Below are 25553 nucleotides of genomic sequence, written 5' to 3' on the forward strand. Positions count from 1 at the left end.
CTCCATTGTTCTTGACTGGAGACTTGGGTTTGATCCCTGGGCTGGGAAGATCCCCTGGAGGAGGGCACAGTATTCTTATCATTCCAGTATTCTTGCCAGGAGAATCCCATGGACAGAGGAGCCTGGCAGGCTACAGTCCATAGGGTCGCAAAGAGTTGGACACGACTGAAGTGACTCAGCATGCATGCACATCCTTGTCATGCCCTCTCACTGAACTGGGTATCCAGCTCCCAGCTCACTGAAAGCCAGGTGATAGGTGAGCTAGTCTTGCTGACATACGAGTGTCTGAGGTTACGTCTTTTCACTCCAGTAGGGCCTTTTGGACCTGTAATGCAGTCCAAAGGGTGGCAAAGAGTCAGATACAACTGAAGTGACTTAGCACATGCACGTGCGTATACACACACACACACACACACACACACACACACACACATGCATATATTACACACAGAGGTGTGCTGTTGCACCACACACTGCATTGCTGTCTCTGTCCACTAACAGGACCTGACGTCAGTGGTGTTCGGATTCAATGAACCCATCTAGCATGTGGATATTATTCTCTGCTAGAAGGAACCAGGAATTCTTAGAGGTAATGGCTGCTTTCTTAGCTGGGGCTGGGAAAATCCAAGATGAGTGTGGAACAGTGAATATCAAGAGCCTGGAAAATGTTCATAAGCTTTAAGGTAGAAATTCTTTTTTTTAGGAAACTATCCTAAATGAAATCACTATAAATGCTGAAAAAACTTTAGCCATAAATATGCTCATTACTTTATTGTGTGTAATAAGCAAAACTGGAAACCTAACTAAGAGTAAGGTAAATGACCCAAAATAGTAATGAATATTCACTAAATTGGATGTTATACAGACATTAAAATTAAGTGTATGAGAATGCTTATATTATAATGTTAAATTATAAACGGAGCATCTGAATTCAGCATAAGTAAACCATCTCACCAAGGTCTGGCTCTTCCTTGCAACTTTCTAGAACCCCTTCTGCTACATCTCATGTACCCAAGTGTATATCGATGCCTTGAGATGTGGTTGGATTCTTGCTGTTTCAATATCTTGACTTTTCTGCCCTCAAAAAACATCTACCCTCCTACGTTTACACCATTTAGCCATACAACTCTCTACCACTCCACCCACCACTATCATCTTTTTGTCATTCTCTACACCTGCCCTCTGACTTCCCTGGTGGCTCAGACTGTAAAGTGTCTGCCTACAGCGTGGGAGACCTGGGTTTGATCCCTGGGTCGGGAAGATCTCCTGGAGAAGGAAATGGCAACCCACTCCAGTATTGTTGCCTGGAAAATCCCATGGACGGAGGAACCTGGTAGGCTACAGTCTATGGGGTCTCAAAGAGTCAGACACGACTAAGCGACATTTATTTATACACCTGGTCTCTGGGCCTCCTGGGTGACTCAGTGGTAAGGAACCCACCTGCCAGTGCAAGAGGTGTGGATTCAATCCCTGGGTCGGAAAGATCCCCTGGAGAAGGAAATGGCAACCTAGGCCAGGATTCTTGCCTGGGAACTCCCATGGATAGAGGAGCCTGTCGGGATACAGTCCATGGGGTCGTGAAAGAGTCAACTCAGCAACTAAACAACAACACTCCCCCTCATTCGTGGAAAACCAGGGCACTAATTTCCCACAGTTCCTCTCAATGCCAAGTCTTACATGTCCTAGGGAGCATCTCTGGACACACAGACAGGGCATCGTGGTCTCTCATTTTACTTAATTTACATCCCAGAGCCAGTGTTGTTCTTCCCTTCTAATCCAATTTAGTGATCTGATGATGCCAGGCCCTTTGGAGCTCATTATTACACAGTACTGATCAGCTTTGAAATGTTAAACTTCCAGACTCCACCATAAAGCAGTTTTTCTGCTCTTTGCTTAGCAACTTCAGTGTTCTTATCCCTCTGTCCTAATGCATCCATCCTGTTATTCTGAATCTTTGGATAGCTAGTAATTAGCAACCTCCTAAGACTTAGGTTAAGTGGCAGTTTTTGAAGAGCAACCTCATTAAACATCCTCAGCCTGGCCAGATCCCATGCAATCTTCCTCTTCTATTAAGCTGTGAATGAAAGATCTGGTTTTTAACTCAAGGTTTGAACATCAACAAATAGTTCTGTTCTACTACAAGAGTCACCACGTTAGTAAAATGCTCTTACTTCAACGTTTCTATTTATCTAGAAGCTAAAAAAACACTTTAGCTTAAGAAAAAATAAAGTAAAATAAAAGAATGTAAATAAAAAGGATTTGGACTTAGGAGAAAAAAAAAAAAGCTTGGATACTCAAAATGATACACAAAGCACATGTTGGCAATCAAGGTTCTCACTTAACCCAGAAGGCCCTATAAATTCTTGCTGCTGCTGCTAAGTCACTTCAATCGTGTCCGACTGTGTGCCACCCCAGAGACGGCAGCCCACCAGGCTCCCCGTCCCTGGGATTCTCCAGGCAAGAACACTGGAGTGGGTTGCCATTTCCTTCTCCAGTGCATTAAAGTGAAAGGTGAAAGTGAAGTTGCTCAGTCGTGTCCGACTCTTAGCGACCCCATGGACTGCAGCCCACCAGGCTCCTCCATCCGCGGGATTTTCCAGGCAAGAGTACTGGAGTGGGGTGCCATTGCCTTCTCCAATAAATTCTTGACAGTCCCACAAAGAGAGGAAAGAGATTACATTCTGTTCAAAAGAACTTTCCTGTATTTTGAAAGATCTTAGTTCTTTGAAAATTAATAATCCTGAAGTGGTAACTGCTGTTTAGTTTGAGAAAGCCTGTTAAAGAGAACCTCAGTTCTCTGACTGTTCATATAAAGCACAGTTCATTGTTCCTGGGTTTTCAGAATTATAGTGATATAACCAATCATTTGTTTTATTTGATGTTGTGTGTAAGCTTGCTATTCAGATTTAAGGAAAATAATATTCAAATTAATATTTTAAGCAAGGTGTGAGGCTTCTGTTCATGGATTGCAACAACTAATGCGTGCCTTGTGGAACTATCTGCATTTAATAGATTCTCTCAAAGATTAGGGTGACTCAGTTGACGTTCTTTAAAATATAACTGCTTTGGGTCATTTTACAAGATTGTCTCATTTCTTAATGTTTGCGTGTCTTTTACTTCATTGCTTGTTCTATTTATATTTCCTTGTTTGCTGTGCCTCTTAAAAAGCTGTATATATGAAAATCTCACCAGTACTAATCCTTTTAGGCATGAAGAAAAATTATCTGTAGAGAAAGTAAATAAATTCTTTATGAAGTAAATAAATTCAGGAAATACATTCAACCCAGGAAATGACTCGATTATCTACCTGATGTGATATATAATTTACTCATTTTCCAGAGGATCAAATTCAGGGTTGGAGAGACGATTTGCTCATGATCACATATGTAGGAAGAGATGGAGTGATGACCCAAATATATTCCTCCTTTGTCCTGGCCCATGTTCCTGGGGGAGAAGACACAGCAGACATGATCAAGAAACAAAAACAAAGTGACATCACAGATTAGAAAGTATATCTAATCACATCTTTGGTATTAGCAATGGATCCTCCTTAGGGCATACTTCAAAGACTTAAAATATAGTTTAATAGGTAAAAAATAAATATATACTTTTTTAAAAAGAGAAGCCTCTACTCTAATTGAGTAATAAAATATTGGAAAGGGTAACTGTGGCCTAAAATGATGATATCCAGTGAGGACAAATTCACTGTTTTCATAATCTTGTCCCAAGAACCTAGAGTTTATCTGGTATTAATTTGCTAGAGCTGCTGTAATGAAGTCCCACAAACTGAGCTGCTTAAACAAGAGATTTGTTTTAGATATGTTTTCATGAAATAATGAGAATGATTGGTCCTTGGATTTTAAAGAACCATTAATATCATTGATGGTAAGAAGAGACAAGACCTTTCTGGTTTGTGAAGCGTTTACAATACTGTATGTTCTTTTGAACCCACAGTTCTTGGGTCTAGACGTCTGAGACCAAGGTGTTAGTAGGGTTGGTCCCGTCTGTCTCCTGGCTGTTGGTGGTTTCCTGGCAGTCTTTGGTGCTCCTTGATTTTTGCTGCATCATCCCCATCTCTGCCTTCATCTTCACATGGCATTCTCCGTGTGTGTGGATGTCTGTGTCTGTGTTCATCTCTGCCTTTTAAAAATTCTCTATTATTATTATTTTGGGGTCGTGCCAGTGGCGTGCAGGATCTTAGTCTCCTGACCTGGTATTAAGCCTATGTCCCCAGCAATGGAAGCCCAGAGTCCTAAGCACTGGGTTACCAGAAAACTACCACCATTCCCCACCCCACCCCTTTAAAAAATTAGTAAATAACAGTACCAATCATGTATTAGGGACCCACACTGCTTTAGTATGACTTCATCTTAACTAGTTACCTGACAGCGCTTTATTCTCATCTCTTTTCCACCTCCCTTGCACCCACGGAAAAATGGGCTGGAGGGCTTAAAGAAAGAGCGCTATACACAGAACCATTTTCCTTTGGTTCACCAAGACTGAACCTGACCATCTTTTCCTTTAGGATAATTCCTCTCCGCTTCCCCTCACTCTCTTAAACAATTTAGACTCCTAACGAATTCACTCTTTTCTTCCTCAGATATGCCCAGTCGAGATCACACTGGCTGAACCTCATTTGTGAGCCTTCATTATACTGAAAAAACTTTCAAGCCTTTTTAAACTCATGCCCCCTTTCTCCTGACTCTTGTGTCTTTTTAGCTGCGGATATTCTCTAGAGCTGAGAGGCTATTCATCAATAATAATTAGAACTGAGGGAGGGGACGTTAGTTGATCCTTTAGTATGAAGAGCAATATTGGTGGTATTGTCCATTTGATTTCTTGCCATTATTGCTTATTATTTGTGTTATTATAAGAGAAATATATGTTAATATTATCTAAGCCTAAATACTCTTCTGACTGATAGATAATTTTCTCAGTGTGTATGTGAAGTAAAAGATGGGTTTCATTTTTAAAAGTGTTTTTAACAAAACAAATATATTTCATAAATAACATAGGTCTTAAAATCCCCCCCAAAAATGTTTCAAAAAAACTCCCTCCTAAAGAATTATAGTTAAGATAGCCCAAGAACCAGAGTTAGCAGGGCATTAGGATTGAATCTTGGCATCTTATTAGTTTTTTTTAACAGATGTTGTATGGTTATTCAAAAGAACATACAGTATTGTAAAAGCTCTGAAAACCAAAATGGTCTGTTGTCTTACTATCAACAATATTAATGGTTCTTTAAAATCCAGGGACCAATGATTTATATTATTTCATGAGAGCATACCTCTTGTTATTCAAAGAAAATCTTATAATGGTTTATTTTTTTAAAAAAAGATCCCCAAAACCATCACTTGACCTAAGGTAAGGTCATGAGGCTGAGTCACAAAGTGTTTGGAAATTCTTCTCCAGCATTCTGACCTCCATCTGGCAGTGACATCATCTTGTCCTCGCTAGTTACAGGACCTGCTGGGCAACAGAAGGGAAACTCCGAGACACAGTAGATCACTGGATAAATCACGCTGTTTCCCAATGAATTTTATATTGTTTATTTTTTTATCTGGGGTTTTCACCCCAGAGATTAGTGGTATAGATCCCCCTTATGAAGGTGAGTAATCATTTCAAATTTTCACTCAAATAGCAGATAAGAAACTTGACCCGTTATCCTAGAAAACTGGTCCATGGCAATTTTTTAAACATTTAATTGAAGTATAATTGATTTACAATGTTGTGTTAATTTCTGCTCAACAGCCAAGTGACTCAGTTATGCATATATATTCTTTTTCATATTCTTTTCCATTAAGTTTATCATAGGATGTTGAAGACTGTTCCCTGTGCTATACAGTGGGAGCTTGTTGTTTTTCATCCTGTATATAATAGTTCGCATCTGCTAATCTGAAACCCCCAGTCCTTCCCTCTCCACCCTCTCCCCCTTGGCAACCACAAATTTGTTCTCTGTGTCTGTTTCATAGATGTGCTCATTTGTGTCAGATTTTAGAGTCCACATACAAGCGATATCATATGGTATTTGTCTTATTCTTTCTGACTTACTTCACTTAGTATTAGAATCTCTAGGTTCATCCATGTTGCTGCAAATGGCATTATATCATCCTTTTTTATGGCTACTTGGTATTTCATTGTGTATGTATATATATACACCACATCTTCTTTATCCATCTCTCAAAGCACATTTAGGCTGTTGCCATGTCTTGGCTATTGTAAGCAGTGCTGCTATGAGCATAGGGTCCATGTATCTTTCTGAATTAAAAGTTTCATCTTGGTATATGCCCAGGAGTGGGATTGCTGGATCATATGGCAACTCTGTTTTTAGTCTTTTGAAGAACTTCCATTTCTGTTCTCCATGGTGGCTGTATCAATTTACATTCCCACCAATAGTATAGGACGGCCCTCTTTTCTCCACATCCTCTCCAACCGTCCATGGCAATTTTCTCTAGGGTGATATAAAGTGCACTGTTAGAAATATGACCTCTGGTCATGCTTTTTTTCAGAGCATGAGATGACGCCCATACCTGAGCAGCCAGTGCCTGAACATCCCGTGGCTGAACATCCCATGGCTGAACATCCCATGACTGAACAGCCCATGGCTGAACATCCCATGGCTGAACAGCCCATGGCTGAACATCCCCATACAATGGAAGAAGAAAATAAGGAGCATACTCCTGAGAAAACTGGCGATTATTATAAAGATGTAAAACAGTGTAAGTTTTCCAAGTTAATGGCAATACATATGCAAAAGTGGATTAGACTGATTTGATTTATAAAATTTCTATAATCATTTTATTTCCTATTTAATTTTAATTTACCTTGTAGATGTCTTCGTATATGTAATGGAATTCTTATTTTCTTCAACTTTTTCCATGAGATATTATGAAGTTTAATAAGATTTGGTAACTGTCTATAATTAATGTAGGATTTATCCTAGCAGTGTGGTTATTTATTCACATTAGTAACAATTGAACTAATTCTGTGGTGAGATAAGCAAAATTTATTTGGAGCTGTGTGTCAGTTTCCTAGAGCTTCTTGAAATAAAGTACCACAAACTAGGGGACTCAAAGCAAAAGAAATTTATTCTCTCACAGTTCTCACAGAAGCCAGAGATCCAAAATCAAAGTTTTGGTCACACCATCCTCTCTTCAAAGCCTCTAGGGCAGTGGTCCCGAAACTTTTTGGCACTAGGGACCAGTTTCATGGAAGACAATGTTTCCATGGATGGTGTGGTGGAGGGATGGTTTCTGAAAGGTTCAAGCACATTACATTTATTATGCCTCCTCTGATCTGATAGGAGGCAGGGCTCAGGCAGTAATGTGAGCCATGGGGAGCAGCTGCAAATACAGATGAATGAAGCCTTGCTCACCTGCCACTCATGTCCTGCTGTGAAGCCCAGTTGCTAACAAGCCACGGACGTGGCCCAGACTCTAGAAGACTACCTTCCCTTGCACCTCCCAGCTTCTTGCAGCCCCAGGAACTCCAGGAACTCCAGGAACTCCTTGGCAGCAGAACTCCAGTCTGCCTCTGTCTTCACAAGCTCTTCCTGTGTCTCTATGTCCAAATTTCCCTCTTCTCAATAAGGACACTGTTTTTGTTTAGGAGCTCACCTACTCCCATGTGACTTCATCTTAACTAGTTAAATTGTCAACGACTCAGTTTTCAAATTAGGTCACATTCTGCAGCGCTGAAGGTGAAGACTTCAACATAGCTTTTTGGGGCAAACAAAATTCAACCCATAACAAGATGACTTTGAGATGTTTGGAAGATCTGCTAAACTTCAATTTATTCACCTTTCTTCATACAAGCTTTCCATGTCCTTATAAGGTCCACCATTCTAAAATATGAAAAGTTCATAAAAAACCTCTTGATTAAATCTAACTATACTGGAATTTTTAATAATATTAGCCAAAAAAAAAAAAGAGAAATGCAGTGAAGATATACATATATACACATATTCAAGTACTTTGAAAACTATAATTAGTACATAAGTTGTATTTCTATTCTTTCTTTGATAAATCACTATCCTCTTTTGTAGGTGAAAAAACTCCCTGATGCTCAGAGAGGTCAATTGCCAGGTTTCATAGCGACAAAGAAGCAGTGTCAGGAGTGGTGTCCAATCTATCCAACACAGGCTACCTCTGCTATGCATCGACTGCAAACTGATGCAGTTGTTTCCTTTTCAGGATGTTTCTCTATTTTTAATTCCCAGAGATTAAATTAACCAAAAGCCTGATGATTACTTTGATTAAAAAATCTTTCTTACACACACACGCACACACTCATAACATAAATGGGACTATACTAAAAAATTGTATTATGACATGCTTTTTCGCATTTAAGAACTCTGGAGCTTTTTTCATGTATACCTCATTATTTTTAATGGATATATAGTACTCTATGAAATGATTTTCCATAATTAATCCACTGTCTTATTAAAGAATTAGATTATATGCAATTTTTTTCTCTTGTACATTGTTCTCATGCACACTTGAGTGTATCTCTCTTTGGATAGATACCAAGTACTGAAATTCCTGAATGAAGGATAAATCTTTAAAATATTGATAAGTAACACCAAATTGTGCTCTAAAACACATCTATCAAGAATGCTCCACAATGTCACATATGCTGAATAATGTTAATCGTGTTTTGTGAATAAGTGAGAATTTTCATTACTGTTTTAATTTGCACTCTGATTACTTGTGAAGCTGAGAATGTTTCTTTATATTTATTGGGCATTTTTATTTCTACTTTTGTGATTTACCTGTTCATATCCTTGGCCCATTTTTTCTATTAGATTGTATTTTTATTTATTTGTAAGGGCTCTTTTTTATATTTAGTATATTCGATCTTTTCTCTATGGTAAAAGTAACAAGTATTTTCTCCCAGGCTGTCACTCACCTTTAAACCTGTTTACATATTCTAATCACAGAGAAAATTTAAAATTTTATAAGATCAATTCTTGATTAATCAATTTCTTTACAACTTCTTCACACTGTATTTTGTTTAGGTAGGCCTTAACCAATCCAAGATATTAAATTAGTTTCCAATTTTTTGAATAACTTCATATTTTTATTAAAACTCTTAGGTCTTAAATTCAATTATTTTTGTATATGGTATAAAATAGTCATAAAACTTTACATTTTTTGAGGAGGATTCCCAGTTGTCTAAAACTAATTCCCTACTGATATGAAACTCACATTTAATATAATCTAAATTCCATTTGAAATTGGGTCAATTGTTATTAATACCTTTTCATTGTTTCTTTGATCTGCCTTTCCCTGCAAAGATCCACAATGTTTTAGTTTTTATACTCTGATAACTCATAGCATTAAATATTGACCTATGATTTTCTTCTATTTCTCCATAGATCTACCTCAGAAATTTTTCAAAATTAATGACTCTGTGTGTGTGTGTGTGTGTGTGTGTGTGTGTGTGTCTGTGTGTTGGGGGAAATGGATATATATGTCTATACTAAACACACATACACATTCATGTGTGTAAATTTTTCTATCATTTCATGAGATTTTGGAAAGAGGAGATCTGTGTATGTATGTTCAGTTTGGCACCTTGATCCATCTCACTTTGACTCTGACTGAATAGATACATCCGTTAGTTTTAAATTACAACCAGCCTTACTGACAGCTCTTTAAGAGCGGGATTCATTATGTGCATATGTAAATGTGAATCCATTTGGGAGGTTGTGATTGTTATTGAAATATGTGCTATTTAAGCTGAACTATTACAGTCTAGCAGAAGGTTCAAGGGCAAGTGAATGCTTCTTACCTGGCTAAAATCTAACAATGTTAATACAAACAGTAATGATATTACACATCTGCAAACCTCCTTCACACCCATTATACACTTGTATATGTTTTTTGTCATTTCCTTAATAGTTTCTTTTCAGAAAGAACCATTTAGCATAAGGATACTAGTTTGGTTTTTTCCCCCAGGAATTTTATTTTTGACCCTTGCTCCACTTGTTATTTTGTAGCTGAAGAATGTCTCAAATACTTTATTATTCTTTTTTTAGAATTAATGTATATGTTTTAGGAAAAAATTCAGGTGAGAAAAAAATGTAAAAGGAACAAGAAGTGACTTACCTAGCTGCTGAAAAGTTTTGATCTTACGTTTTCAGATGTCTTCACAACACAAAATCCAAATGGCACACAGTCTGAAATATCCGTGAGAGCAACAACTGATCTGAATTTTTCTCTGAGAAACTGTAAGTACTGAAAGACAGCACTGCAAATAGGAAAAACACTTAAAGCAAGATTTCAAAATAGCGCTGCAGACTATTGGGTAGGATAGAGGTCTTCAGTTCAGTTCAGTCGCTCAGTCGTGTCCGACTCTTTCCGACCCCATGAATCGCAGCACACCAGGCCTCCCTGTCCATCACCAACTCCTGGAGTTCACACAGACTCACGTCCATCGAGTCGGTGATGCCACCCAGCCATCTGTTGTCCTCTTCTCCTTCTGCCCTCAATCCCTCCCAGCGTTAGAGTCTTTTCCAATGAGTCAACTCTTCGCATGAGGTGGCCAGAGTACTGGAGTTTCAGCTTTAGCATCATTCCTTCCAAAGAAATCCCAGGGCTGATCTCCTTCAGAATGGACTGGTTGGATCTCCTTGCAGTCCAAGGGACTCTCAAGAGTCTTCTCCAACACCACAGTTCAAAAGCATCAATTCTTCGGCACTCAGCCTTCTTCACAGTCCAACTCTCACATCCATACATGACCACTGGAAAACCTTAGCCTTGACTAGACGCACCTTTGTTGGCAAAGTAATGTCTCGGCTTTTGAATATGCTATCTAGGTTGGTCATAACTTTTCTTCCAAGGAGTAAGCGTCTTTTAATTTCATGGCTGCAGTCACCATCTGCAGTGATTTTGGAGCCCCCCAAAATAAAGTCTGACACTGTTTCCACTGTTTCCCCATCTATTTCCCATGAAGTGATGGGACCAGATGCCATGATCTTCGTTTTATGAATGTTGAGCTTTAAGCCAACTTTTTCACTCTCCTCTTTCACTTTCATCAAGAGGCTTTTTAGATCCTGTTCACTTTCTGCCATAAGGGTGGTGTCATCTGCATATCTGAGGTTATTGATATTTCTCCCGGCAATCTTGATTCCAGCTTGTGCTTTTTCCAGCCCAGTGTTTCTCATGATGTATTCTTTATACAAGTTAAATAAGCAGGGTGACAATATACAGCCTTGATGTACTCCTTTTCCTATTTGGAACCAGTCTATTGTTCCATGTCCAATTCTAACTGTTGCTTTCTGACCTGCATATAGGTTTCTCAAGAGGCAGGTCAGGTGGTCTGGTATTCCCATCTCTTTCAGAATTTTCTACAGTTTATTGTGATCCACACAGTCAAAGGCTTTGGCATAGTCAATAAAGCAGAAATAGATGTTTTTCTGGAACTCTCTTGCTTTTTCCGTGATCCAGCGGATGTTGGCAATTTGATCCCTAGTTCCTCTGCCTTTACTAAAACCAGCTTGAACATCTGGAAGTTCATGGTTTCACGTATTGCTGAAGCCTGGCTTGGGGAATTTTGAGCATTACTTTACTAGCATGTGAGATGAGTGCAATTGTGCAATAGTTTGAGCATTCTTTGGCATTGCCTTTCTTTGGGATTAGAATGAAAATTGACCTTTTCCAGTCCTGTGGCCACTGCTGAGTTTTCCAAATTTACTAGCATATTGAGTGCAGCACTTTCACAGCATCATCCTTCAGGATTTGAAATAGCTCAACTGGAATTCCATCACTTCCACTAGCTTTGTTCATAGTGATGCTTTCTAAGGCCCACTTGACTTCACATTCCAGGATGTCTGGCTCTAGCTGAGTGATCACACCATCGTGATTATCTGGGTCATGAAGATCTTTTTTGTACAGTTCTTCTGTGTATTCTTGCCATCTCTTCTTTAATATCTTCTGCTTCTGTTAGGTCCATACCATTTCTGTCCTTTATCGAGCCCATCTTTGCATTAAATGTTCCCTTGGTATCTCTAATTTTCTTGAAGAGATCTCTAGTCTCTCCCATTCTGTTCTTCTCCTCTGTTTTTTTGCACTGATCGCTGAGGAAGGCTTTCTTATCTCTTCTTGCTATTCTTTGGAACTCTGCATTCAGATGCTTATATCTTTCCTTTTCTCCTTTGCTTTTCACTTCTCTTCTTTTCACAGCTATTTGTAAGTCCTCAGACAGCCATTTTGCTTTTCTGCATTTCTTTTCCATGGGGATGGTCTTGATCCCTCTCTCCTGTGCAATGTCACGAACCTCCATCCTTAGTTCATCAGGCACTCTATCTGTCAGATCTAGTCCCTTAAATCTATTTCTCAGTTCCACTGTATAATCATAAGGGTTTTGATTGAGGTCATATCTGAATGGTCTAGTGGTTTTCCCTACTTTCTTCTATTTAAGTCTGAATTTGGCAATAAGGAGTTCATGATCTGAGCCACAGTCAGCTCCTGGTCTTGTTTTTGCTGACTATATAGAGCTTCTCCATCTTTGGCTGCAAAGAATATAATCAATCTGATTTCGATGTTGACCATCTGGTGATGTCCATGTGTAGAGTCTTCTCTTGTGTTGTTGGAAGAGGGTGTTTGCTATGATCAGTGTGTTCTCTTGGCAAAACTCTATTAGCCTTTGCCCTGCTTCATTCCGTATTCCAAGGCTATATTTGCCTGTTACTCCAGGTGTTTCTTGACTTCCTACTTTTGTATTCCAGTCCTCTATAATGAAAAGGACATCTTTTTGGGCTGTTAGTTCCAAAAGGTCTTGTAGGTCTTCATAGAACCGTTCAACTTCAGCTTCTTCAGTGTTCCTGGTTGGGGCATAGACTTGGATTACTGTGATACTGAATGGCTTGCCTTGGAAACGAACAGAGATCATTCTGTTGTTTTTGAGATTGCATCCAAGTACTGCATTTTGGACTCTTTTGTTGACCATGATGGCTACTCCATTTCTTCTGAGGGATTCCTGCCCGCAGTAGTAGATGTAATGGTCATCTGAGTTAAATTCACCCATTCCAGTCCATTTTAGTTTGCTGATTCCTAGAATGTCAACGTTCACTCTTGTCATCTCCTATTTGACCACTTCCAATTTGCCTTGATTCATGGACCTGACATTCTGGGTTCCTATGCAATATTGCTCTTTACAGCATCAGAGACCTTGCTTCTATCACCAGTCACATCCACAACTGGGTGTTGTTTTTGCTTTGGCTCCATCCCGTCATTCTTTCTGGAGTTATTTCTCCACTGATCTCCTGTAGCATATTGGGCATCTACTGACCTGGGGAGTTCCTCTTTCAGTATCCTATCATTTTGCCTTTTCATACTGTTCATGGAGTTCTCAAGGCAAGAATACTGAAGTGGTTTGCCATTCCCTTCTCCAGTGGACCACATTCTGTCAGACCTCTCCACCATGCCCGCCGGTCTTGGGTTGCCCCGCAGGCATGGCTTAGTTTCATTGAGTTAGACAAAGCTGTGGTCCTACTGTGATTAGATTGACTAGTTTTCTGTGAGTATGGTTTCAGTGTGTCTGCCCTCTGATGCCCTCTTGTAACACCTACCATCTTACTTGGGTTTCTCAGTGGAGCTAATATCATCAGGGAGTCTTAATTCGTAAAATAAGGAGACTCCACCATAACCATTGCACTGGTAAATTCAGAAGGCAAAAATATTTTTACATTTCTTAGCCTCATATTTTTGGTTTGAGTGGAAAGAAAAAGAAAATAACTAAATTTAGGACTCCAGAAGATTGTTTTTTTCTTAAACCACGTTTTTACTTTTCTATTTTGTGCTTTCAGCTTCAAATATTATTTCTTTTTGCATCTTTCTACCAAGTATAACTACTGATAGAGGAAATGAGGAAATGTTGCCAGCATGTCACTTTGGAGGCCATTACAAGTCTCTAAAGTATATATACTACATCCTTCACCTTAAAGCGTCAACAGCTTATATGTATGAAACCCAAGAAGACAAGGAAAAGAGGATGAAAGTATATAGGGCAAGAGAGAATGTTTCTGACTATGACAATATTTAATATTAGGAAAATTCAGACTCAGCAATGCCTAATAATTAATAAAACTTCTTGACAATAATGGAACATTTTGAGCAATTCCAAAACTTGACACATAAATATGACATAGGGACATTTCGAGGGCACACGTTAATTTAGACAGATCTCTGATGGCTATTTTGTTTGCATACAGCAGACAACATCTTCAACTGTTTCTTCAACAGGCCAGGTACCTAAAATTCCCTTCAGGAGATGGATTATTAATGACCACAGCACCCATGGAAGAGTTTTCAAAACCCTATCTTATCTTCCCATAATTCAAGTCCCCAGAGGATTGTCAAAGTTGGATTGGGATAAGAAATTTTTGCCATTTTCACTGGGGCTTTAACAGAGACTTGTTGAGTGGTGGGGACATTCTGGAGGAGCAGGCTCCCCAAGGAGATGGAAATCTCCAGAATAATTTTGACTATTCTTCTAGTTCCTAAAATGATGAGGACAGGCAGTAGTGAGGCAATCCAGACATGTTTCTCTCAAATCAAGTGGGGGTTGCAAAGCAGCATTTAAGGATTACATCCCAGTCATTCCAGCCCTGCCTGAGTCCATGTCAACTGTGGTAATGGATTATTTTTTCCCATCCTTTCTTTTCAACATGTTACCTATAATAATGTTGTCTGTAGGCTCAGTAGAAATCTTCCTAGAGTGGGATTGCCTATAATTCATATGGCACTTCATCCATTCCTGTCTGAAGCAAAGTTAACTGAAATTGCCAACTTCATAGGGAGAAAAATAAATGGTCCTCCAGTCACAAAGTGAAAAGTAAAAGTGAAAGTCACTCAGTCATGTCTGACTCTTTGTGACCCCATGGACTGTATAGTCCATGGAATTCTCCATGCCAGAATACTGGAGTGGGTAGCCTTTCCCTTCTCCAGGGCATCTTCCTGACCCAGGAATCGAACCGGAGTCTCCTGCATTGCAGGCAGATTCTTTACCAGCTGAGCTACCAGGGAAGCCCTCCAGTCACAATTTCTCCCAAATTAACTCTTACATACCTCCAGATGGACGCGTTATAGACTGAGATATAGCCTAAATTAGGCCTGCAAATCCTTGAGCTGTAACCCTAAATTTTAATCACCCAAACTGATTTGCGTGGTTAACACCATATGTTTCCAGCTTACCAGGACACGGCTGCTACCTCCCTCTTTCATGTCATCACACTGAACCAGCAACCAAGTTGTCCTAGGTTGATAATATTACTTTAAAGCCTGGAAAACCACGTGAAGCCAGTGTACCTCACCCAGCAGAGCGTCCTCAGTGCCAAAGGAAGCGTGTAGCTCCACACTCCCAGTTCCTCCTCTCTTACAAATTATAGGCATATCAACCCCACCTCAGGCAACCTCTTACTGTACAGACATCATTCTTCAGTGGCTTCTTCTTTCCCCTCCTTTACGGTATCTCAGGAAAATGTCAGCAGCGTTCTCTTTGGTTTTGTTGTTGTTGTTATTGTTGTTTTTCTCTTTTCCTTTGTTCTATTTTTTAGCTTAAAAAATACCTAAATACAAATGTTGAGTCAATATTTTTATATGCCGATAATCCATTATCCCTTTTCCTAGATAAACTCTTCAATGAAACAACTACGACGGCACCTCCTGAAGTAGTCAGCCATGAAGAAAGTAAAGAACCTTTTGGAGAAACTACTAACAGTATTAAACTTACAACATTGTAGTCAGACCTGGAGCATGTCATTATATGACTTAAAAATTTAACTTTCATTACTCTATTTCATAAATTGATAACATACTTAAAGAATTCATGCTATTACAATTTAAAATCACTCTAAAATCTTTTAAATGGTAAAAATCTAGGATAGGAAATGAACTCTTTTCAAAACACAACCTGATTGTAGTAAAATGTATTAGTTATATTTATATTAAATATATATTTATATAAAATATCATATGTGTATGAATATACATTTATATAAATATATTTAATACATTTTAATATAATTTTTTAAAATTATAGTAATAATTTTAACAATCACATACTTGATAAATAAACTTAACTCTGCTTAGAGTTGATTTTTAGCATTTCCTAGGAATATTAGTGGAGAGTTTAGAGCTATAGTTTACAAAATCAAAATTATCATTTTACTTTTCTGACAGTACTGTTTCTTATAACATACTTGTGAAATCGTAACAACTCAGGATGGCTTTTCTCTAAGGTCTTGAAAGAGGAGTGGTCTAATTGAAGACAGTGAACTGTCATTACATGAAACCCTATATTCTCCAGTTCATACAATCCAAGTATATTTCTCATGACTCCTTTAATATGGTTATTCACTTTCTTGAATAACCATATTAGAGTAATATTTTAAAATAGAAATCTTATCATCCTGGTATGCCCCTTCTTAAATACCACCAGTAACTTACTGCTAGGTTTGGGGTCATATTCTAAATTCTTAACCAGGCATTCGAGTCTGAAGTGATCTGACCATTGAAGAACTTGCCAGTCTCATTTCTGGTCGCATTCCCCACCCATATTCTCCACACCAGACTGCCTGAACCTGCTCATAACAGTTGCGTTTGCTCACCGTGGGAGGACCTCTCTCTCACATAGTTTATCTGGCAAACAATTCCTAGTCCTGTGAGCCTTTATGAGAGCATGGCCTCCCTCGTGAAGTGTTTCCAGCTTTTGAAAGTGAATTAGATCCTTCCGTGCATAACACCTGTGCGTTGCTATGAAAGCCCTCATTCTCCTGCAGTGTGATGAACAGTGATTCTTGTCTGTCTGCCTCTCAAAGTAAGAGTGTGTTCCTTAAACGTAAGACCTGTATCTTGTTCATTTCTGTAACTTTAAATGCCACCCACAGGGTCTGCCACATGGCAGGAACTCAAGGTGTAACTGCTACATGACTAGACTAACATAAAAAAATGAACATTCTATCAGAACTTTACTAAAGTCAAATTACCTTATTTTGTTATCCTGTTCTGTTTTGTTTTTTAAACAGAAGGAACCCAGAGTCCAAATGAGCCTGCATTTTGGACAATGTTAGCTAAAGGTAAACTCATAGTAGTTAGGTAGCTGGGAAAATGTTTTGGTTTTCTAAAGTCTTCTGTAAGAAAGCCGAGATCAGTGTAAAGTTTTCTAATCCTAAGAATTAACATGTCAGCATTTTGCCGCCATCATCACGTGTAATAGCAAATGCGACACAGACCCAGAAAGTTGATCGGGTGTCACACATTTTCCGATCCTCTCACCAAAAGTTTTGCTCTCCTGCAAATGTTACAATCTAGCCATTTAATTTATTTATGATTGAAAATGTTAAATAAGGCTCTTGCTCAATAGTATCCCTCTTTGTATTTGGGGCAGTATGTGTATAAACACATGGGGATGCATGTGTGAATGCAAAGTATATATCAAAATATTTGCATGCACAGAAGTAATGTGTGAGTCATAATTGTACATGCATTCATTTATAAATCACACACATAGCATTTGTGTATATGCATGTATACACATAACATGTATATTAATAAATGCATACATGCATAAATATAATTCATGTATCACACACATACATGCATGCATTATGTGAATTATATGCCATATTTGTGGACCCTCATTTGAGGATTCTGTATTTGTGAATTTACCTACATTTAAAATTTCTTTGGAACTCTCCACATCAATACTTGCAGAACTTTCACAGTCATTGATGGACGCACAGAGTAGCAAAATATATTTAATTGTGTGAAGCTCTTGTTCCCAGCTGAAGTATAACAAAGGCCTTCTTTTTTCAGCTCTCATGCTGTAAACAAAATATCTTTTTTGTGGTCTGTTTAGTGTAAGGTGTTTTGCGTTTTTGTGCTTTCTGCTGGCAATTTTGCTATTTTAAATGCCCTCCAAGTATAGTATTACAATGCTGTTTGGTTCCTAAACAGGAGAAGGCTGTTATGTACTTCAGGAAGAAAAATGTGTGTATTATATAAGCTTCATACAGGTGTGAGTTATAATGCTATTGATTGTGAGCTCAATGTTAATGAGTCAGACTGTAGCCCACCAGGCTCCTCTGTCCATGGGATTTCCCAGGCAAGAATACTGGAGTGGGTTTCCATTCCCTTCTCCAGAAGATCTTCCCAACCCAGGGATGAAATCTGGGTCTCCCTCACTGCAGGTGGATTCTTTACCTCCTGAGCCACCAGGGAAGTATAATCAATCAGCCATCTATACTAAATAAAGTGTCTCTAAACAGAAACATACATAAAACAAGCCTACTGGGTCAAAAACAAGCTTATATGACCAGAGGCTCATAAGAACCTAACCCTGTATTTCCCTTAGGAATGATGCTGGTTCAGTATCCATGTAATTCAGTGCTTACGTGACTTAACTACCACGACTACCATGAAAAATGAGAATGAACTGTATATAGTATCCACACACATCTACACACACAATAATTTTAGTAAGTGAATTTTGTTTACCATAACACCAATTTATTGTTTTAACAGCTATAAATGCAACCACCAGTGAGGACAACCAACGAGATCAATTTTTTCACCCAATTCCAAGTAAGAGCAACATACTTCAATTAAATGGATACATAAATACTTGCACACATTTTAGTGTCTACATGGTGATACTGTTTTCCTCAGTAAGGTGTGGTATATGTAAGAGAGTAGTATGGTGACTGACATTATATTGAGGTCATTTACAGTTTTAGGAAAGGTATGGTTTCTAAACAGTGTTCTCCATGACCATATTGCAGATATCCTGTTGTGTAACTTCTATTCCTGGAAGTAAATAGAAACAGTAAACTCAATGGAGTTGTAGGCAAAATGAACAATACATGGGATGCATTTTTTTTTAATTCACAGACTTTTTTCGAGCAGTTCTAGGCTACAGAAAAATTGAGTAGAAAGTAAAGATGTTCTCATATATTCCACCCACTTAGTTTTCCTTGTTATTAACATCTTCCATTGGTGTGGTGCATTTTTTTTCATAACTGATGAGCCAATATTGATACATTGTTATTAACTAAGCTTCACAGTTTACATTAGAGTTCATTCTTTGAGTTGTACAATTCTACAGATTTTCACAAATATCTTGTGTCCACCATTACAACCATACAGAGTAGCTTCATTGCCCTAAAAATTTTCTGTGATCTACTTAGCCATCTTTCCCTTCTCCAACCCTGATCTTTCTGTTGTCTCTATGGTTTTGCCTGTTCCAGAAGGTCAAATAGTTGGAAACATACATGTGTTCTTTTCAGAGTGGCTTCTTTGGCTTAGTACTCTGCATTTAGGTTCCTTCCGTGTCTTTTTATGACTTGATAGTTTACTACTTTTCATCGCTGAATAATATTCCAGTATATGGATGTATTGGTATGTTTATCCACTCACCTATTGCAGGACATCTTGACTGTTTCTAAGCTTCGGCAATAATGAATAAAGCTGCTATAAACATTCATGTGTAGGTTTTTGTGTGGTCATAAGTTTTCAGCTCATTCACGTAAATACCAAGGATTGTTGACTGCTGGATCATGGGGTAAGGCTATGCTCAGATTTGTAAGAAACTGCCAAACTGCCTTCCAAAGTGGCTGTACCATTTTGCATTCCCACCACCAACAAATGAGAGAATTCCTGCTGCCGGATGTAGTTTTCATTAATGGATTGATTTTATTTATATGAATAAAAGAACTCCTGACTTTGATGGAAATTTTCATAACAAGGCATCATATTAATTTTCCCCAAACCTCTGTCCTATGTAAATACATTGAAAAAGAAATAGCATCTGGTAATATATGTAGGGCCTCCCACCTTAATTCTGTGCTGGGTTATTTGATACTTAATGCCACTTGCCTTTCAGTGAGTCAAGAAAATGGTGTCAGTCTTCTTTCTTTGGAAAAGTGATAACCAGTAATGACAATGTTCTAGAAATATTTTGTCTTTTCGAGTAATGAAAGTGAGCATGATCGATTTCCTATTGCGTGTTGAGCACCTACCCCACTTTACATATGTTATTGTGTCAATCCTCACAGCAATTCCATGAAAGCTGGTATTATCTCCATTTTACAGATGAGGAAACTGTGGCTTGGGGGGGGGGACCTGTCCCAACTTGTAATTAGCTTTTCTGTAATTTCCAATGGTTAGGAATTTCAAACCCTTCTGTAGTTTTGACCATCACCTTGATAAACAAATGTACTATAAGCACACCTCTTACAAAAGCCCTTTTAATTCAGGAGCACAGCCCATTTTAATATAATTTATTTCCAAAATAATCTGCCTCAAAGTCAAGATATCAGTCATTCACAACTGTATACATTTCTCTCCCCTTGGCCTAGGATTGCACATGGACAATTTTAATTTTTTTAATATAAGAGAGTACACATGTGGGAATTTGTCATTGCTTATCACCATAACATCATTACCTGAAGAAAAACATGAAAAATCATTGGAACTTTTGGGTGAAAAGATGTTGGAGGAGAAGGGACAAATAGCAACATGATCATTTAAAGTCACCATTACATGCCTATTAAGTCATATATTTAGGAAGATATAAAATTTGGCAGTAAATATATATATATATTCTTCAGTAAAAAGGCTTTTGACGTTTCTGGATCCAGACATGATTTTAATCATATATTTTAGAAAGTTAGCTAAGTTTCCATTTCTTTAATATCAAATACATTAGATTTGATCACAGTAATAAAAAGACAAATTCAGTTCTTAAGCCTTGTGGAGGAAGCACCGTAGTACATCATCCTTTTAACTTAAAAGAAAAATCAACTCCTGCCAACAGGAGAAATGCATGTTTCTCTCCTGAAGGACTAATCCCATGTGCGTACTTTCATCACGTTTTTAACAGTAATCTCTTCCGAGTCTTGGATTGGTTTTTAATTATACAAGGAGGAAGGCTGATACATGTTTTAACATCTGGTCACCTGGATTTGATACCAGACTTTGCCACTTACTAGCTATGTGCCGAGAGCAAATCCATAAACTTCTGTGATCCTGGAAAATGGAGTGAGGGTCAGCTCCTCCAAGATTGCTGTGAAGTGGAAAGGTTAAAAAAAAAGTTGAGAGTCTTTGTCCATAGGAAGTGGCCTATAGCCTTCTCCTTGGCATTGCACGAAGGTAGAGGGGAGAGTGCAGTGAAGACTCTGGGTGGCAAAGGCTTCTCTCCAGTTGCACTGTGATCCTTATTCCGCCAGAAAAATTTGCTGAACACAGTTACTCTTTCCCACTGCATTTTCTTTCTTTCCTCTCAGACTCCGATGTGAACACTACATGGGAAGACAACACGGCAAGAGCACAGGAAGCCAAGTTAAAATTAATGCTGGGCATCTCACTGATGACCCTCTTCCTTTTTGTCGTCCTGTTGGCAATCTGTAGTGCCATGCTGTACAAAATGAAGATGATGAAGTAAGTCTGCAGACCTCCGGAGCCTTTAAAACACAGGAGAGGACACTCCCCTTCTCCTTTCCTCCGTAGAGGGCTGGGCAAACACGACTCTCAAGTTTATAAGGTATTCAGTTTGGCTCCCTTGCCTCTATTTGGAGAGGACCATGGAGCTATCTCTCAGGGAGTATCCCACTTGAACGTGCCCTCATTTAAAATAATCATCTAGAGAGAGAAACAACCCTAGTCAATCGGGAAGGTGATAAGCAGCTAATGCATACTTTTTCCATAGCCTTGAGACAAAAGGGGTTATGAACTCTGTTCTAAATAGCACATCTGTGTAGGGTCTAACATTTTTCATTTATCTAGTGTAATAATAAATAGACAATATATTGGACGGAATTCATATATTATTTTAAGATGCTTTTCTAAGTCAAGCTGCAAACGCACCCAAAAACAGTTCTTGATGTGTGTTTCTGTTTTCAGATATAAACAAGCATGTCAGACTGGTGAATACTCCGTCAACCCAGAGCTGGCCACCCTGTCTTACTTTCATCCATCAGAAGGCGTATCAGACACATCATTTTCCAAGAGTGCGGAGAGCAGCACATTTTGGGGCACCACTTCCTCAGAATTAAAGAAATCAGACACAAGGTCAAAATCTAGGACGACAGACATGACTTCCACAGCCTCAGAGGAGAATGAGGAGTCAGACATAATCCAGAGTGAGGAGCCCAGCGAAGAACCCACAGATGATTAGACAACTGTAATATTTTTGTCATAAAAAATACCTTTGTGATGTTCATTTGTAATTTGGAAACTCTGGTGAGACCAAATTTTTCTGGTGTCTTCAAAGGAGGGCATATTAAATAAAATTCTCTCAGCTATAAAAACTATTTAAAACTATATTCCAAAAAATATAAGGAAATAAGGTGTGAAAAAGTTCATCAAGTAAAAAATGATCCTGTAAAGTGACTTATGCAAAATATTCATTCTAGGCTGGCTCTTTTTAAAATACGAGTATTTCATTTTTTCACCTTACCTGTGGGCATTTTAGGGAATTTCGGGGCAACCACTACTATGCCCCTCTCCACCTCCAAAGCAAAAAAACAAAACAAAACAAAAAACCCACACCCATTGCTGTTTACTGGCAAAACAGGTGTGCTGTATCAAGAGACAAAACTAGTATTAGAGACTCCTGGGATTCTTCAATTGTTTCAAAGTCATCAGGGTGCAGTAAGATTTAGGGAAAAATATTTTTTCCATTTTTAAAGTATCCATAACCATTTGAGATATCATTGTTTTCCAGAAGAGAAAGGAAGGAGGGATTCCAGCATCTAATTTTCTAGAGGGGGATTTATGGGTCTTGAATATTTTAGGGCTAGAGGCCCCTTCCTTCTCTCTCCCCACCAAGCACCCATGCTTGGTATGTGGTATTGGGGTTGAGGGAAGCATTTCAAAGACTAATTTATGTAATCAGTGACTTATGAAACTATCCTAGGAGTATTTCAGTTTACAGAGAAGACCAATGGAATCGGGATACTGTTTCCCTTTTAGGAGTGTTTCAACTGGAAGGATTTTAGAGACATGTAATCAGATCCTTTGTGGATATGTGTGGATGATGGGGAGGGAAGGAACTGGGGCGGTGTCATTGTCCTCCTAAATTCTCACCTACTCTATGCACTTTGACACATTATATCACACAGAATTCTACCACCCTATGCAAGACAAGGTCATTTGACAGACCAAGAAATGAGAACTTGGGTAAATCAGATACTTTGCCTAAGAGAGAGGCAAAGTTTAGATGCGCTTTGACACTGAGGTTCTCTCCCTGATCTATGAAGGTTAACAGTCAAACTTGTAACAAAAGTCAAAGGGTGTTTAGAAGCAAGGTAGGCATCCACAAGGCAGGAGATTCCTTAATCCAAATGTTCTTTCAGCTCTTGGGAGATTGTTTTCCCTAATGTAGGTTGGGTCTCTATGACCCTCCTTCCCTGTAGAAGATAGACGCACACACACACTACACTCACCTGCCGCTACCCTACCATCCATTCTCAGAATCATCCTTCCCTCCCCATTTTCTCCCCTGACATCAGCTCCAGCCTGCCCATTGGCTGGAAAAGCTACGAAGCGCCGCCTCCGAGCAGCCGCAGACCATATAAGGCTGTACTCGGGCGGGAGAAGTAGTAGTAGGCTGGGGGGTTCCTTTTTTCCCGGTACTGTCACCGCAACAGTGCAGGCGGGTTTACGGAGCCAGGTGAGGTGAACCTCGAGCAGTAGTCCATGCTACGCTCCGTGGGTTACTTTCGCCGTTTTCCGTGCCCTTTTTACAGTCCCAGGGGTCGGTGCCAGCGTTTGTACTGCCAGTTCAGGCACCAGGAAATGCGGTGGGAATTGAGTGAGGCAGGTGGTTGCAGCAGCTTGGAGGTGCTCGGGCTGCAGAGGAGACACGGTGAATTCATGGGTGAGAAAGGGCTCATGGGAAGAAGGTCAGGTGGGTTTGGGGAAGGATTGGCTACCAATTGTTCCCACCTTCTCCCTCCACCAATCCTTGGAAGAACCCGGGAGGTTTCTTGATTGGAAATAGGTGTAAGGGTTACTTTTGTCTTCAGTACTAAAGTACTGCAGCTTGAGAAAGTGAATCAATATAGCATTGCTGCTGCTGTTAAGTCGCTTCAGTCGTGTCCGACTCTGTGTGACCCCATAGACGGCAGCCCACCAGGCTCTACCGTCCCTGGGATTCTCCAGGCAAGAACACTGGAGTGGGTTGCCATTTCCTTCTCCAACGCATGAAAGTGAAAAGTGAAAGTGAAGTCGCTCAGTTGTGTCCGACACTTAGAGACCCCATGGACTGCAGCCTACCAGGCTCCTCTGTCCATGGGATTTTTCAGGCACATCACTATGGCTAAAATAGTATGGTTAAATTTACTATGGTAAAGAATCGCAGGTCGCCTGCGATCCAGGAGACGTGGATTCCATCCCTGGGTCGGGGAAGATCCCTGGGAGAAGGGAATGGCAACCCACTCCAGTATTCTTACCTGGGAGATTCCATGGATACAGGAGTCTGGTGTGTTACAGTTCATGGGGTTGCAAAGAGTCTAACACAACTGAGTGAATTTCACTTTTCATGGCTAAAATGCCCCCTCCTCCCACGCCAAAATTGGTTTCTCATCCTCCGCTGACATGTGGATACCTTTGTAGATATCATTTTTAAATGCAGTCAAGGTACTGGGGCAGTGGGCCTGAAGAATGCCTAATAGTCCTTACTGGTGTCACTTTCTTCTCCCCTCTGCCCTAGTCTAGATGTCAGGAGAGGGTCACATAGCCCAGACTGATGTGTATGTGTGTTGGGAGGGGGCGTGTCTTTTCATTTGCCCCCTGCTGACCCTCCAAGCCACTATTAAACCTGGAATTCCTAAACAGGTTGTCTAGACCTCTGATCTGTTTGTTTCCTCTTAAAGGACATAGTAATACCAGTTCCTTTTAAACTTGTTTCTCCCCCTATTCTGAAACACCCTTGCATTTCCCTTCTCTGATGCTCTTAACCTGCCTCTTCCCCAGCCGCCCAAGAGGGCTGTTTACCACCATGTAGCTACTTAAGGGCAATTCCTATAGAGCAGCTGTTCTGGGAAACAAGGACTTTGCCTTAGGACGAGGAACCAAGTAGTTAGAATCTCCATGAGTAAAATTTCCCAGCATCGCACTCTAGGATCAGGAGAATTAAGAACTAGTCCTCAATCCCTCTTACTTGTCCCTCCCACCTAAAGTATGTTGGAGATCCAGATATACCGAGTACTGAGGGTGCCACGGAGATCCTGTTTGAGGGTGTCTTCCTGAGAGCCTTTTGGGTAGCCCTACAGTTCCTGAAACCGGGAGGGGGGGACATCCAGGGACATCTGGGAAGATGGTAGACTGGGCTGGCCAACGGGAGAGAAACTGCCCGCCTAACTGAGCGCTCACCTTGAGCGCCCAGCCCCTACGAGGGTGGCCCCGCCCACTGCTGCGGCTACGGGGCGGGGCCAAGGCCAAGTGGCTGGGAGGCGGGGCGAGGAGCGGGTGGGCAGATGTGTAGTTAGTTTCCTGCTCCTCATACGCGGGATCCTGATTTGCTGGTTGCAAGGTGCAAGGGCACAGTAT

The 25553-nt window shown here is 39.7% G+C and overlaps 1 protein-coding gene across 1 annotated transcript in view; it reads left to right on the top strand.

The window, feature by feature from the left end:
- The window catches only part of EQTN (equatorin), an 82087-nt gene extending 59575 nt beyond the window's left edge, over positions 1 to 22512 (top strand). The window contains exons 2-8 of the mRNA XM_018051886.1: positions 6510 to 6719; positions 10145 to 10231; positions 15633 to 15692; positions 17030 to 17080; positions 18528 to 18587; positions 21287 to 21440; positions 21903 to 22512. Of these exons, the coding sequence (XP_017907375.1) occupies positions 6518 to 6719; positions 10145 to 10231; positions 15633 to 15692; positions 17030 to 17080; positions 18528 to 18587; positions 21287 to 21440; positions 21903 to 22176 (888 nt within the window). The 5' untranslated portion in view covers positions 6510 to 6517 and the 3' untranslated portion in view covers positions 22177 to 22512. The remainder of the gene's footprint in view (positions 1 to 6509; positions 6720 to 10144; positions 10232 to 15632; positions 15693 to 17029; positions 17081 to 18527; positions 18588 to 21286; positions 21441 to 21902) is intronic.

Source organism: Capra hircus, chromosome 8, assembly GCF_001704415.2.
Source record: "Capra hircus breed San Clemente chromosome 8, ASM170441v1, whole genome shotgun sequence".
NCBI classification, from domain to species: Eukaryota; Metazoa; Chordata; class Mammalia; order Artiodactyla; family Bovidae; genus Capra; species Capra hircus.